General features: G+C 40.5%; 1 protein-coding gene across 1 annotated transcript; it reads right to left on the bottom strand.

The window, feature by feature from the left end:
- Nucleotides 1-1,179: 1,179 nt before the first annotated feature.
- Nucleotides 1,180-9,045, bottom strand: ptgs2b (prostaglandin-endoperoxide synthase 2b). The gene is made up of 10 exons (XM_064936011.1): nt 8,921-9,045; nt 8,446-8,562; nt 8,193-8,336; nt 7,868-8,011; nt 7,178-7,359; nt 6,935-7,018; nt 6,580-6,826; nt 5,736-6,022; nt 5,362-5,509; nt 1,180-2,573 (listed from the first exon to the last, which is right to left on the bottom strand). The coding sequence occupies exons 1-10, from the start codon at nt 8,982-8,984 to the stop codon at nt 2,161-2,163; spliced, it is 1,830 nt and encodes a 609-aa protein (XP_064792083.1). The 5' UTR covers nt 8,985-9,045; the 3' UTR covers nt 1,180-2,160.
- Nucleotides 9,046-12,774: the final 3,729 nt, after the last annotated feature.

Below are 12,774 nucleotides of genomic sequence, written 5' to 3'. Positions count from 1 at the left end.
CTCACCGTATCTAGCATGAGCATGGACGATTGTCTCTACACAGTAAGATGTAGTTAGTGGCCCTTGCGTCCTGAGAAACTGAAACACTTTCCAGTGGGATTTAACGTTTTTACTTTGTCTGCGGGCTTTGATCCATTGTAATGAAGATGCTTGAACTGAATCTCTCTCCCACGCTCTCTGTAGTTGTCTGGAGCGCACTGTGCCGTTTTCCCAGCTCCGTGGGTAGGACATGTGGAAACACATGGGTTAGAAACAAAAGAGTTAGAATTGGGTTTAGGGTTGTCACGCCTACGCCCGCTCGCACTAACCACCGGCCCTGGCAACCATTATTATACACACCTGCACCCCATCATTATGCACACCTGGACCAAATCAGCACCTTGATTACCTTCCCTTGATTTAGCCCTCAGTAGCCTCAGTCATCAGACAGTTTTGTTTTACGTTCTCTTGTTTTGTTAATCTGCATATATTCATTATTAAAATCTCCTTCTGCACCCACTTCCTGACTCCTGACATACACATAACAAGGGATAGGGTTTGTTTTAGGGTAAGGAGCTAGTCTTAGGTTTAGGGTTAGGATACGGGTTAGGTTAAGGGGAAATTTGATTTTGAATGTGTGTCCCCACAATGTTAGTTGTACAAGACTGTGTGTGTGTGTGTGTGTGTGTGTGTGTGTGTGTGTGTGTGTGTGTGTGTGTGTGTGTGTGTGTGTGTGTGTGTGTGTGTGTGTGTGTGTGTCCCAATGTAAGATAAACTTCTGCGGCAGATATGGAGGACAAAAATGGAGAGATAATTACTTGACACATTGAAAATAATTTACCCAAAAACAAGCATACTGGAATGCTATTTGTCACTAAACAGAGAGTACACAGTAGAGTGTATACCACAGGAGTTTGGTGGTACCTTAATTGGGGAGGACGGGCTCGTTGTAATGGCTGGAGTGGAATAGTGTCAAATACATTAAACACATGTTTTGATGCCATTCCATTTGCTCCACTCCAGCCATTATTATGTGCTGTCCTCCTCTCACCAGCCTCCACTGCAGTGCACAGTGCCCTCTTAAAGAACAATACTTGAGTCAGCAGAGAACATCACAGTAATGCAGCAAGAGGACTGAATCTGAATAGGGCTGCAGGGTCATTACGTAAATGTGGAAAGATGAGGGAGTCATGTTTTGTATTTCATTAGATGGTGTTTTATTAAAACAATAAGGAGTCAGCTCAAGTATTTTAACAAAACACTAAGAAAATACTTTAAGGGTTACAGTATCATAGTACAATGACTTGTACCTATTAGCTTTAGGTACAGTATTTTACCTGCTATATTTTCGCTTGCACCGAGGAGAAAACAGTGAGGTGGACTGTAACATTGTAACATGCACTTAGGGCGGAACGTAACGTATCAGGCCGTAAACTAAATGTGTTCAATTCAAGTATCAGTTTTAAAACAAAGTCAACTTACATACATAAACAATATTGCCAGTGCTATTTTCTGAGGTCAACAACAGAACATAATTTATTAAAGCTGGAATCCTTAATGGTGAAACAGCCACGTCCATTCACGATATTACAACGACAAAGACATTAATGCAAACAACAAACCCTTTTTTCCCCCCACGGACATCCCTGCACACGTGATAGAACAGCCCCTTATGTACAATGCTGGTGCAGCCCAATATGTACCATGCTGCTGCAGCCCAATATGTACCATGCTGCTGCAGCCCAATATGTACCATGCTGCTGCAGCCCAATATGTACCATGCTGCTGCAGCCCAATATGTACCATGCTGCTACAGCCCAATATGTACCATGCTGCTGCAGCCCAATATGTACCATGCTGCTGCAGCCCAATATGTACCATGCTGATCTAGACCAAAAATCCTGACAATGTGGCAGCCAATGGCGCTGTTTCCCCCCGCTGCGGATTCCATCTTTAAATTAGCTCTTAGAATAAATACAACTAAAAGGATTGGTTTTCTTTGAACTTACAAAAGTCATGTCAAAACAATCAGAGGCAGAAGAAAACATTTCTCAACAACATTTCTCAATAAAGATTCCAGGATGCAATAAATTAAATAAATATTCAAATAAATAAATAAAAAGTTACATTTAAAATACATTTAAAAGTTTAATTCCAGAAACTATTTCAGCTGATGTCTTATCAGAGCTCAGTGGTCCTTTCTTTCAGAAGTACTGTGGGGTTGACATCGTTGCTCCCCGACTGTGCTGTACTGGAATTGATGGTATTGGATCTATTGTCTTCTACGTCGGGCACATGAAAGGACGCCACAGGGCACGGGCCCTTGACGTTGCTGCACACTAGCCTCTGTAAGGACGCGGTGTTGATGATGTCAAAGCCGACGCTCCCGCCAAAGGTGCTGGGTTTCCAGTACTCTGGTGAGCAAATGGGGTTTCCCATCAGGCCTTTCAAGGAGTAGGGGGCACCCATCTCCACCATGGTCTCCCCAAAGATGGCATTGGTTCTGGGCTTCTCCACCAGCAGACCTGGGTAGAGCTCCACAGCATCCACATGCCCATACATCTCCTCCAGCTCTGCAGCCATCTCCTTTTCTCCTGGGAAACACACAGAGAGGGAAGTGTTATTTTAGTTACTCAACCAGGCTTCTAAAGGAAATGTTATGTTACTCTACTCAACCTGGCTTCTGAGGGAAATGCTACGTTACTCTACTCAACCTGGCTTCTGAGGGAAATGTTACGTTACTCTACTCAACCTGGCTTCTGAGGGAAATGTTACGTCACTCTACTCAACCTGGCTTCTAAAGGAAATGTTACGTCACTCTACTCAACCTGGCTTCTAAAGGAAATGTTACGTTACTCTACTCAACCTGGCTTCTAAAGGAAATGTTACGTTACTCTACTCAACCTGGCTTCTGAGGGAAATGTTACGTCACTCTACTCAACCTGGCTTCTAAAGGAAATGTTACGTCACTCTACTCAACCTGGCTTCTGAGGGAAATGTTACGTTACTCTACTCAACCTGGCTTCTGAGGGAAATGTTACGTTACTCTACTCAACCTGGCTTCTGAGGGAAATGTTACGTCACTCTACTCAACCTGGCTTCTAAAGGAAATGTTACGTTACTCTACTCAACCTGGCTTCTAAAGGAAATGTTACGTTACTCTACTCAACCTGGCTTCTAAAGGAAATGTTACGTTACTCTACTCAACCTGGCTTCTAAAGGAAATGTTACGTCACTCTACTCAACCTGGCTTCTAAAGGAAATGTTACGTCACTCTACTCAACCTGGCTTCTAAAGGAAATGTTACGTTACTCTACTCAACCTGGCTTCTAAAGGAAATGTTACGTTACTCTACTCAACCTGGCTTCTGAGGGAAATGTTACGTTACTCTACTCAAACTGGCTTCTAAAGGAAATGTTACGTTACTCTACTCAACCTGGCTTCTAAAGGAAATGTTACGTCACTCTACTCAACCTGGCTTCTGAGGGAAATGTTACGTTACTCTACTCAACCTGGCTTCTAAAGGAAATGTTACGTTACTCTACTCAACCTGGCTTCTGAGGGAAATGTTACGTTACTCTACTCAACCTGGCTTCTAAAGGAAATGTTACGTTACTCTACTCAACCTGGCTTCTAAAGGAAATGTTACGTTACTCTACTCAACCTGGCTTCTGAGGGAAATGTTACGTTACTCTACTCAAACTGGCTTCTAAAGGAAATGTTACGTTACTCTACTCAACCTGGCTTCTAAAGGAAATGTTACGTCACTCTACTCAACCTGGCTTCTGAGGGAAATGTTACGTTACTCTACTCAACCTGGCTTCTAAAGGAAATGTTACGTTACTCTACTCAACCTGGCTTCTGAGGGAAATGTTACGTTACTCTACTCAACCTGGCTTCTAAAGGAAATGTTACGTTACTCTACTCAACCTGGCTTCTAAAGGAAATGTTACGTTACTCTACTCAACCTGGCTTCTAAAGGAAATGTTACGTCACTCTACTCAACCTGGCTTCTGAGGGAAATGTTACGTTACTCTACTCAACCTGGCTTCTAAAGGAAATGTTATGTCACTCTACTCAACCTGGCTTCTGAGGGAAATGTTACGTTACTCTACTCAACCTGGCTTCTGAGGGAAATGTTACGTCACTCTACTCAACCTGGCTTCTGAGGGAAATGTTACGTCACTCTACTCAACCTGGCTTCTAAAGGAAATGTTACGTTACTCTACTCAACCTGGCTTCTAAAGGAAATGTTACGTTACTCTACTCAACCTGGCTTCTAAAGGAAATGTTACGTTACTCTACTCAACCTGGCTTCTAAAGGAAATGTTACGTTACTCTACTCAACCTGGCTTCTAAAGGAAATGTTACGTTACTCTACTCAACCTGGCTTCTAAAGGAAATGTTACGTTACTCTACTCAACCTGGCTTCTAAAGGAAATGTTACGTCACTCTACTCAACCTGGCTTCTGAGGGAAATGTTATGTCACTCTACTCAACCTGGCTTCTGAGGGAAATGTTACGTTACTCTACTCAACCTGGCTTCTAAAGGAAATGTTACGTTACTCTACTCAACCTGGCTTCTAAAGGAAATGTTACGTTACTCTACTCAACCTGGCTTCTAAAGGAAATGTTACGTCACTCTACTCAACCTGGCTTCTAAAGGAAATGTTACGTTACTCTACTCAACCTGGCTTCTAAAGGAAATGTTACGTTACTCTACTCAGTTTGAGAGCTGCTTCACAAGGATTTAGAGAGTACGTTTGACAGTCTGGATTCAATACAATATACATGGAAACAGATTAAATCTAAAAGTCCTCCAAACATCTCGCTTTTTTACACTGTATCTCTCACACACACACAGAAACCCTTCTGGTTAATTCTCAAACTTTTATTAAAGAAAATCTTCCTCTTTCTGTGAGGCAGTGCAGAGCCTGTCATCTCCACAAACACTCCTCTGTTTAGACCTGACACTCTGCCATCACTAACTGCTTTCTGGAACGAAAGTGCACATCTGTTTGCCCCTCTGTAAGTTTACTCCTATATAGACCTTACATCCATAGGATCTACTATATCTGCCCAGGCCAGTTTTATTACTATTTCAAAAAGTTTTTAAAAATGTCACATTTAAAATGCAAATGTGAACTATGATATAGTATCAGTAGCAACTAGAGGCACCTTTAGTTATTAGAGTTATTTAGTACCAGTCTTAACTGGTTTTAATGATTTCCTGTCCAAACAGGGTAGTAGGATGTTACACCTTCTACTTTTAAATGGGAATTACACTAATTCATCACTACATAATAATTTAACTCAATCTCAATGCTTACAGGGTGATCAGTGTTTATGTTATCGCTGTGATGCTAATGGTGGTTCTCTCACCTGTGAGGTCTTCGAAGGAGGCGTATGGCTTCATGGAGAAGCGTTTCCTGTAGGCGTTGAGGGACTGGTAGCGCATCTGTCTGCTGTTCTCTATGGACTTCAGAGCCACCATCATCACTGCAGGGGGGACGTTACGACCTCCAGCAACCTGAGGACGGACGAGGGAGAGGAAGTAAGTCGACCAGCCTCAAACAACAATGAGTTTCTCTTTATTTTGAATTACTGGCATTCCCTCAGGGTAAACACTGAGGTACAATAGTTGGATTAAGTTTTCTTAAAACACAATAACATGCAAATTCATCCACCCATACTTCAGCCACCTTAAGTGGCCACTCAGAGCCCACAACTTAAATCCCACACAGAGAGTCTCTCACCCGTCCAGCGATCTGCTTGGTAAAGGACGCCACCAGGTTGGAGATGCCGTGTGTGGTGACCACAGAGGTGTTGAAGACAAACTGGGGGTAGGAGTAGACCTGCTCCTGTATGTGGAAGGCATCAGGCATCAGTGGGTGCCAGTGGTACAGGGTGTTGAACTCTGACGAGATGCGGTTCTGATACTGGAAACGCTCTTTGAAGAGAAGCTCCGGGTCGAACTTCAGCTTGAAGTTGTAGCCGCTCAGGTGCTGCACGTAGTCCTCAATCACAATCTTGATGGTCTCACCTATAAGAAGGAGCAAGGGGTGGGACAATTAGTTAGTCTTTTGTTTCGTTATATTATTTATTTCTTCGCCTAGTCTTTTACAAGATAGATAAAAACCTCCATAAAGTCCATTTTAAAATAATGTCTGTGTTATCAATTCTCACCTACCCCCTATTTGTATGGTACCACTGAACTGCCAACTCATCTGGCATATTAACAATGTGACCGACCGACAACTTTAGGTAGCAGCCATTAACACTTAACTATAGAGAAGTTCATGTGAAGGAGAATACCACTCCCTGTGATCAGACCCATCCAGAGGAAGTGGGGTCATACTTCGGTTCATTAGCTCGCAATTTAGTCAAATATTGGATCTAGATGTCTCTATTTTAGAAACAAAGAACAGCTGTTTGCAAATTCAGCTAAACTACAGTATTTGATGGGCACAAGATGCAATACACAATGTTAATCCAGATACTATGTAAGATCTGACCATATGAGTATAACCACATCATATAATAATGAGCAGCAAGTCCTACACCTCTTTTTTCCACATGCTGCTCGCTTAGACAACTCACCAATGAGAATGAGGCGTGATGTCTGGAAGAGCCTATCATCATCCCAGTCCGGATGGACCTCCTTCAGGACATCACAGACGCGGTTGTGTTCCCTCAGCCAGATAGTAGCGTACATCATGAGACCAGGCACCAGGCCGAACGCCTCATGGCCCACAGCGAAGCGGTGAGACTCAGGGACATGGGGAGGGTAGTGCATATCAGCCCCAACCTCTTTCACTGTAGGTGGGTACACCTCTCCATCCAGCACCTAGAGAGAGAAAGGGTGAGAGAAGAGACTGTCAGCTGGAGCTGTGACAAACAGTATAAGTTCAGTGATGTTCAAGGTGGTTTATGGTTGACAATATCTGTTCAGTACCTGAAACTTCAGCTTGCCATCCTTGAAGAGCCGCAGCTTATATTGCCTCTCAAGGTTTTCCCCGTAGATGTGACCAAGGTCCACCTGGAAAACAAGCATCGAAATCAGTCACATAGGCCTATATACATATGTCTTCTTTCAGTTAACTCCACCTCTCTGGGTGAAACCATGTTGTATTGTTCAGTGCATGTCTGCTGTGTGCTGTGCTGTGTAGTTATATATACATGTATATACTCTACCCACCCCGTGGCCCTTGGCTTTAGTAAATGCCGGCCCCATTTTCTGGTCAGATTTGAAGAACTGGTGGGTGAAGTGTTGGGCGAAAAAAGCAAACATCAGGCTGGAACCCTGGGGGTCGGGGATAAATTTCCTCCTGATCAGGAGCTTCTCAGCCAGCATCTTAGCATCAGGTAGCTCTATCTTACCTGCATGGGGGAAATACAATATTTCTGTCAATTTAGAGATGCTCACTTTCAATTTGAGCTTATACTTGAAATGAATTACTAATCAATGGCTAAGTTATAGTTTGATTGTTTTTCTTTATATATCTTTCAAATGAACATTTTGCATGGAAACAACCTAACCTGATCCTATGTCCACCAAACCAAAAGCAAGCCTCTGTGAGGTAACAGTATCAAATAGGTGTTGCCCGATATCCGCCATTGCAAAATCTCTGTGTTGAAATCAGTGAAACATCCTTTCTCATTACAATTAGTATGTTACAATCACTGTATGGAAATGCCACAAGAATGCCAGTGTCGCTCAGTGAGTATGAATTTGTGCTGTGATTTTGCCTCATAGAAAACCTCAGTGAAGCAGCCAACTCTACGCTACAAGGACTGTCAGGCATGTGCATGATGTAATGGAGGTTAGCCAAGTTTTTTTTTTTTATCTGAGAGAACAGGTTTGAAGAGAGAGAGAGAGAGAAATTACCTACGACTCCCATAGGGGTTGGGCAATCCTTGGGCAGAGGAGGGAGGGTTCGTGTGTAGTAGGACAGGTTGGAGTAGGCTTCCCAGCTTTTATAATTATAGTCCGCATTGAAGGTCGGTGGACTGTCGATCAGATGAGAGCGGGCTTGAGAGAGCGAGGACAAAATTGATTAATATGAACTCAAAATATGAACTTTATATGTTATTGTAACCCTAATTATCAAATAGTTTTGACAATGCAAAACTTCACATCAATAGTTTTGACATTGTCAAATGGCAAGAGAGAAACGCTAATGAAGACTATGACATTATTGAACTCAACTCACATGTCAGAACATATCTCATGATAGCATCCCTGAGGAATGAAATGCTATTGATGATGTTCCAGACCCCCTTGTAGTTGGTGAGGAGGTAATGCACTGTGTTTGGGGTAGGCTTCAGAGACACTTTAATCCACGTGAAAAATTCAGCTGTCAAAACCAAATGAAAGCATATTAATTAAGTGTCTAGAGAGAAAAGATTGAGTTGTTTTTATGTAGATTTTTATACAGCTATCGGTATATATTGGATGTACGTTACGTTGTGTGCAGTTGTGGCCATAGAATCCAGTGCGTGTGCAGTCGCACTCATAGTCTTCTGAGCCCATGGCAGTACACACTCCGCGGTTCAGGCATGGCTGTGAACAGCAAGGGTTGCCTGCATAGACACAATTTTTGGTTAGGTTAGACTGAGTGTAATAAATTATGATCACAAAAACATGTCATTATCTGATCATTTCTATGTACATATAGACCTACATACTGTATCAAATCATTCACATAGATAGGCCTATATATCCAAATATAGCCTAGGCTATCAAATCCAAAATATGTTTTTTTTATGTAGCATAAAAAGAAACTCATAATGCTTCGATAGCTGATTGAAAAATGGTTAGAAAGGTCAATAAACTGTTTATACACATTTTGTTATTAACACGTTGCGCATATGATATGTTCAAACGAACACATTTAAACTGCATCAAAGTTGAATAACTTATATCGCATCATGTTCTTACCTCCTTCGCAGACAAATATTATGCCCAGAGGCAGAAATAGAAGCGTAGATATGATTCTGTTCATTCCAATGTCTTTTATCGACAGCGCAACTCTGGTTGTTGTCTTCCGTTTGAGGTATCCAACTCTGAGGTTGTGAATGAACCTGTGCGCTGCGAGGACACGTTTTATAATACTTGATGTGGGCGTGAGTTTGACATGCCGAGCTATGGGCTCAACTTCTGGTCTTTATCGATAGATGACGATTTAGAATTGACCAGTGGAAATATTTGTAATGGGGATTTAACACCAATTTTGGTAATAATAAACCATCTCAGTCAAACGAATATTAATTAAGCTATATGAAATAATCAGCAATTACTCACAATTATTCATAGACCTAATGATGGGGGAGAGTGGGGTAAATTGAGACAAAGAGGTAAACTGAGCTAAGAGGGTAAATTAAGATAACCTTGATTCTAGGAAACCATACCCAAAATTAATATTTTGACCAAATATGTAGGAAAGGGTTATCATGTCATAGATTATGTGAAGGAAGAAACCACATAGAAAAAGTTGTAAACTAGTTAGGTCCAAAAAACAAGTCAAATTAATTTATTGTGGTAGAGGTTTCCTTATGCTTGTTTCTAAACCAAAATAGATAATTTTAAGATGGTTCTATACATCATTTGGGGTCTCTTTATATGAGGTCCTAAACCTAGCATGAAAGTACATCCTTGTAGCTGTGTGGACTAATATAGTCAAAATGTTAGCCTTAGGGAAAGTTGAGCCAATGGCCTTGGGGTAAATTGAGCCAAAGGTTGAGCCAATTGAAATGTTTTCATCACATGCATAATGCAAGGCATTATAGCTGGGATATGAGGGAACAACAAGGTCTGGCCTATGTGAAGAGGGTTATATAAAAACAACTAAGTAATACTCTATACCCGTTAGATGTGCCAACAGACCACTGTAATGTTTACATTAATTCTGATGATTTCCAAGGATACACAACATCCTGAAATATATATAGATATATTTGTTAGAAATAATACTATATTTCTCTTGGCAAGGTAATGCTGAATAAATTAAAAAAAACTCAACTTACCTCACTCTCCCCTACATGGAATGATAGTAAAGGAGTATTTGATTTAATTTATTTCCTATTGATTAACACATTTTTTGCTATTGAGATTATAGAATAAATATATATATATCACAGTAATGTGACTGCTGAATCCCGCCCAATTAATGTTATTTAATTGTTTTATGTATTGTGTTGCTCATGTTAATCTTACTTTCAATGTCTGAATCTCAATTCTAATAATTTTATTTGTCAACGAATAATGTCCACGTTTAATTTATAGGCTCCTCATATTGTCAGGCTTTTCAAGTCAATCTTGGTATGGGTGCCTGGGGGGAAATGTAATTCACACTTTGTAGGCCTAATGTCGGCCACCGAATCTAAATATTATTTTGCAGACCACCAGCCAACATCTACATCACAACATCAACATCACAACATCAACTAGCAAATAACCAGTAAACAGCCAGTCTTTGCGCGACCTCGCGTGGAGATATTTTACTTGCAGTGATCATAGAAGAGTGGGTTGGTATCAGAGACAAGTCTACGGAAACTGTATTACCGTTCTCTTAGCAGCAGGAAATGATGATGGCAGAATCAACGCTGTGTTGCAACCACAGCATTGCAACCACTTTGGAAAACATTATGCATAAATTGAGGTACTTTTATTGTTAATATTTATTTATTTATACCAGCAGTTCTCTTGAAAGAATACACAAATACGGGTATGTTGAAAACTATTGTGTTTATTTGAAGAAATACACTTTTAATTACACGTTAATATATGTTGTTGGAATTACTCAAAATAGTCTGTAGAATTTAAATCTGGTCTCTTGTGCTGGGTAATTGTTTTAACACGGAGTGCTGGTGACTCCTTAAAGGCGGGCTTCCCAGCCAAAACAGTGTGATAGATAGAGTTCGTGCATATATTATAATGACATTTTGGGCCGTTTTTGTTCGTTTTGGAATTCGGTGAGTTTTTTTGTTGTTGGCTATTCTGCATGAAGAATTCTGCAAAAAATATAATCAGTGTACAACGTAAAACACCAAATAATGTATGCAGGCCATGTCACGACTTCTGCCGAAGTCGAAGCCTCTCCTTGTTCGGGCGGTGCTCGGCGCTTGATGTCACTGGTCTTCTAGCCTTCATTGATACATTTTTCATTTTCCATTGGTTTTGTCTTGTTTTACTACACACCTGGTTTCAATCCCATTCATTATCTGTTGTGTATTTAATCTTCTATTTCCCCTCATGTCCTTGTCAGAGATGGTTTATTGTTGAGATTTCGTGTTGTTGTATTGGTGCATGATGGGTCCTCCTACCCACTTTGTTTTATTATTCATAGTTTTGGAGTTATATGTTGTTTACAGTCATTAAACAACTCAATTTCATTAAGTTTGATTCTCCTGCTCCTGACTTCACCGCCACCTATACACACGACTCTGACAGGGCAATTATGGCTAATTATCAAAATCCAGAAAAGAGCTGTTAAATTCTACAACTACCAAAAAGGAAGCGATTCCCAAACCTTCCATAACAAAACCATCACCTACAAAGATATGAACCTGGAGAAGAGGTTCTGTACACAGACTCCACAGAGCCCCAGGACAGTAACACAATTAGACCCAACCAATTCATGACAAAACAAAAAGAGAATTCCTTGACACATTGGAAAGAATGAATAAAAAAGAGCAACCTAGAATGCTATTTGGCCCTGAACAGAGAGTACACAGTGGCAGAATACCTGACCACTGTAACTGACCCAAACTTAAGGAAAGCTTTGACTATGTACAGACTCAGCGAACATTTGCTATTGATATTGATAAATGCCACCGTAGGCAGACCTGGCTCTCAAGAGAAGACAGGCCATGTGCACACTGCCCACAAAATGAGGTGGAAACTGAACTGCACTTCCCAACCTCCTGCCAGATGTATGACCATATTAGAGACACATATTTCCCTCAGATTACACAGATACACAAAGATTTTGGAAAAAAATCAAATTTTGATAAACTCCCATATCTATCGGGTGAAATACCACAGTGTGTCATCACAGCAGCAAGATTTGACCTGTTGACACAAGAAAAAGGCAACCAGTGAAGAACAAACACCGTTGTAAATACAACCCATATTTATTTTTTATTTATTTTCCCCTTTGTACTTTAACTATTTGCACATAATATGACATTGGTAATGTCTTTATTATTTTGGAACTTTTGTGAGTTTAATCTTATCTGTTAATTTTTATTGTTTATTTCACTTTTCTTTATTATTTAGTTCACTTGCTTTGGCAATGTTAACATATGTTTCCCATGCCAATAAAGCCCGTAAATTGAATTGTAACTGAATTGAGTGGAAACAGCAGGTCCTGGACAAGGTAGCACGTCATGTTAAACATGTCAAGGTTCCAGAGCTGCATGCAGAACAGAAGAAATTGATTGGCAGTGGTTAGAAGAGACACTACTGAGTAGACTAGTGTCAAGCCCACTTTTGCCTCAGCCTAAAGAATAGATATTTTACAACTCAATATTGTGAACATACCAGTCGACAATCTATTTGATTAATATCGGTCTTAAACAAAATGTAACCATATTTTTCATACATTTTTGACATTGTTTTCATTAATTCCTTCTTGCATTTACTTCTAAGCACAATATAAAAGACATTGACTAAAATTTAATATATTTGGAATGAGTCATCGACATTGCAATGTTTTGAAATGCGGACTTTTAATCTGAAGGTTTTACTATTAACATACAAAGTCACGATATCGTTTGTGCTGCTGGCAGAAC

Source organism: Oncorhynchus masou, chromosome 24, assembly GCF_036934945.1.
Source record: "Oncorhynchus masou masou isolate Uvic2021 chromosome 24, UVic_Omas_1.1, whole genome shotgun sequence".
NCBI classification, from domain to species: domain Eukaryota; kingdom Metazoa; phylum Chordata; class Actinopteri; order Salmoniformes; family Salmonidae; genus Oncorhynchus; species Oncorhynchus masou.
Note: the sequence above shows the minus strand (reverse complement) of the source record. Positions and strands in the feature narration are given on the sequence as shown.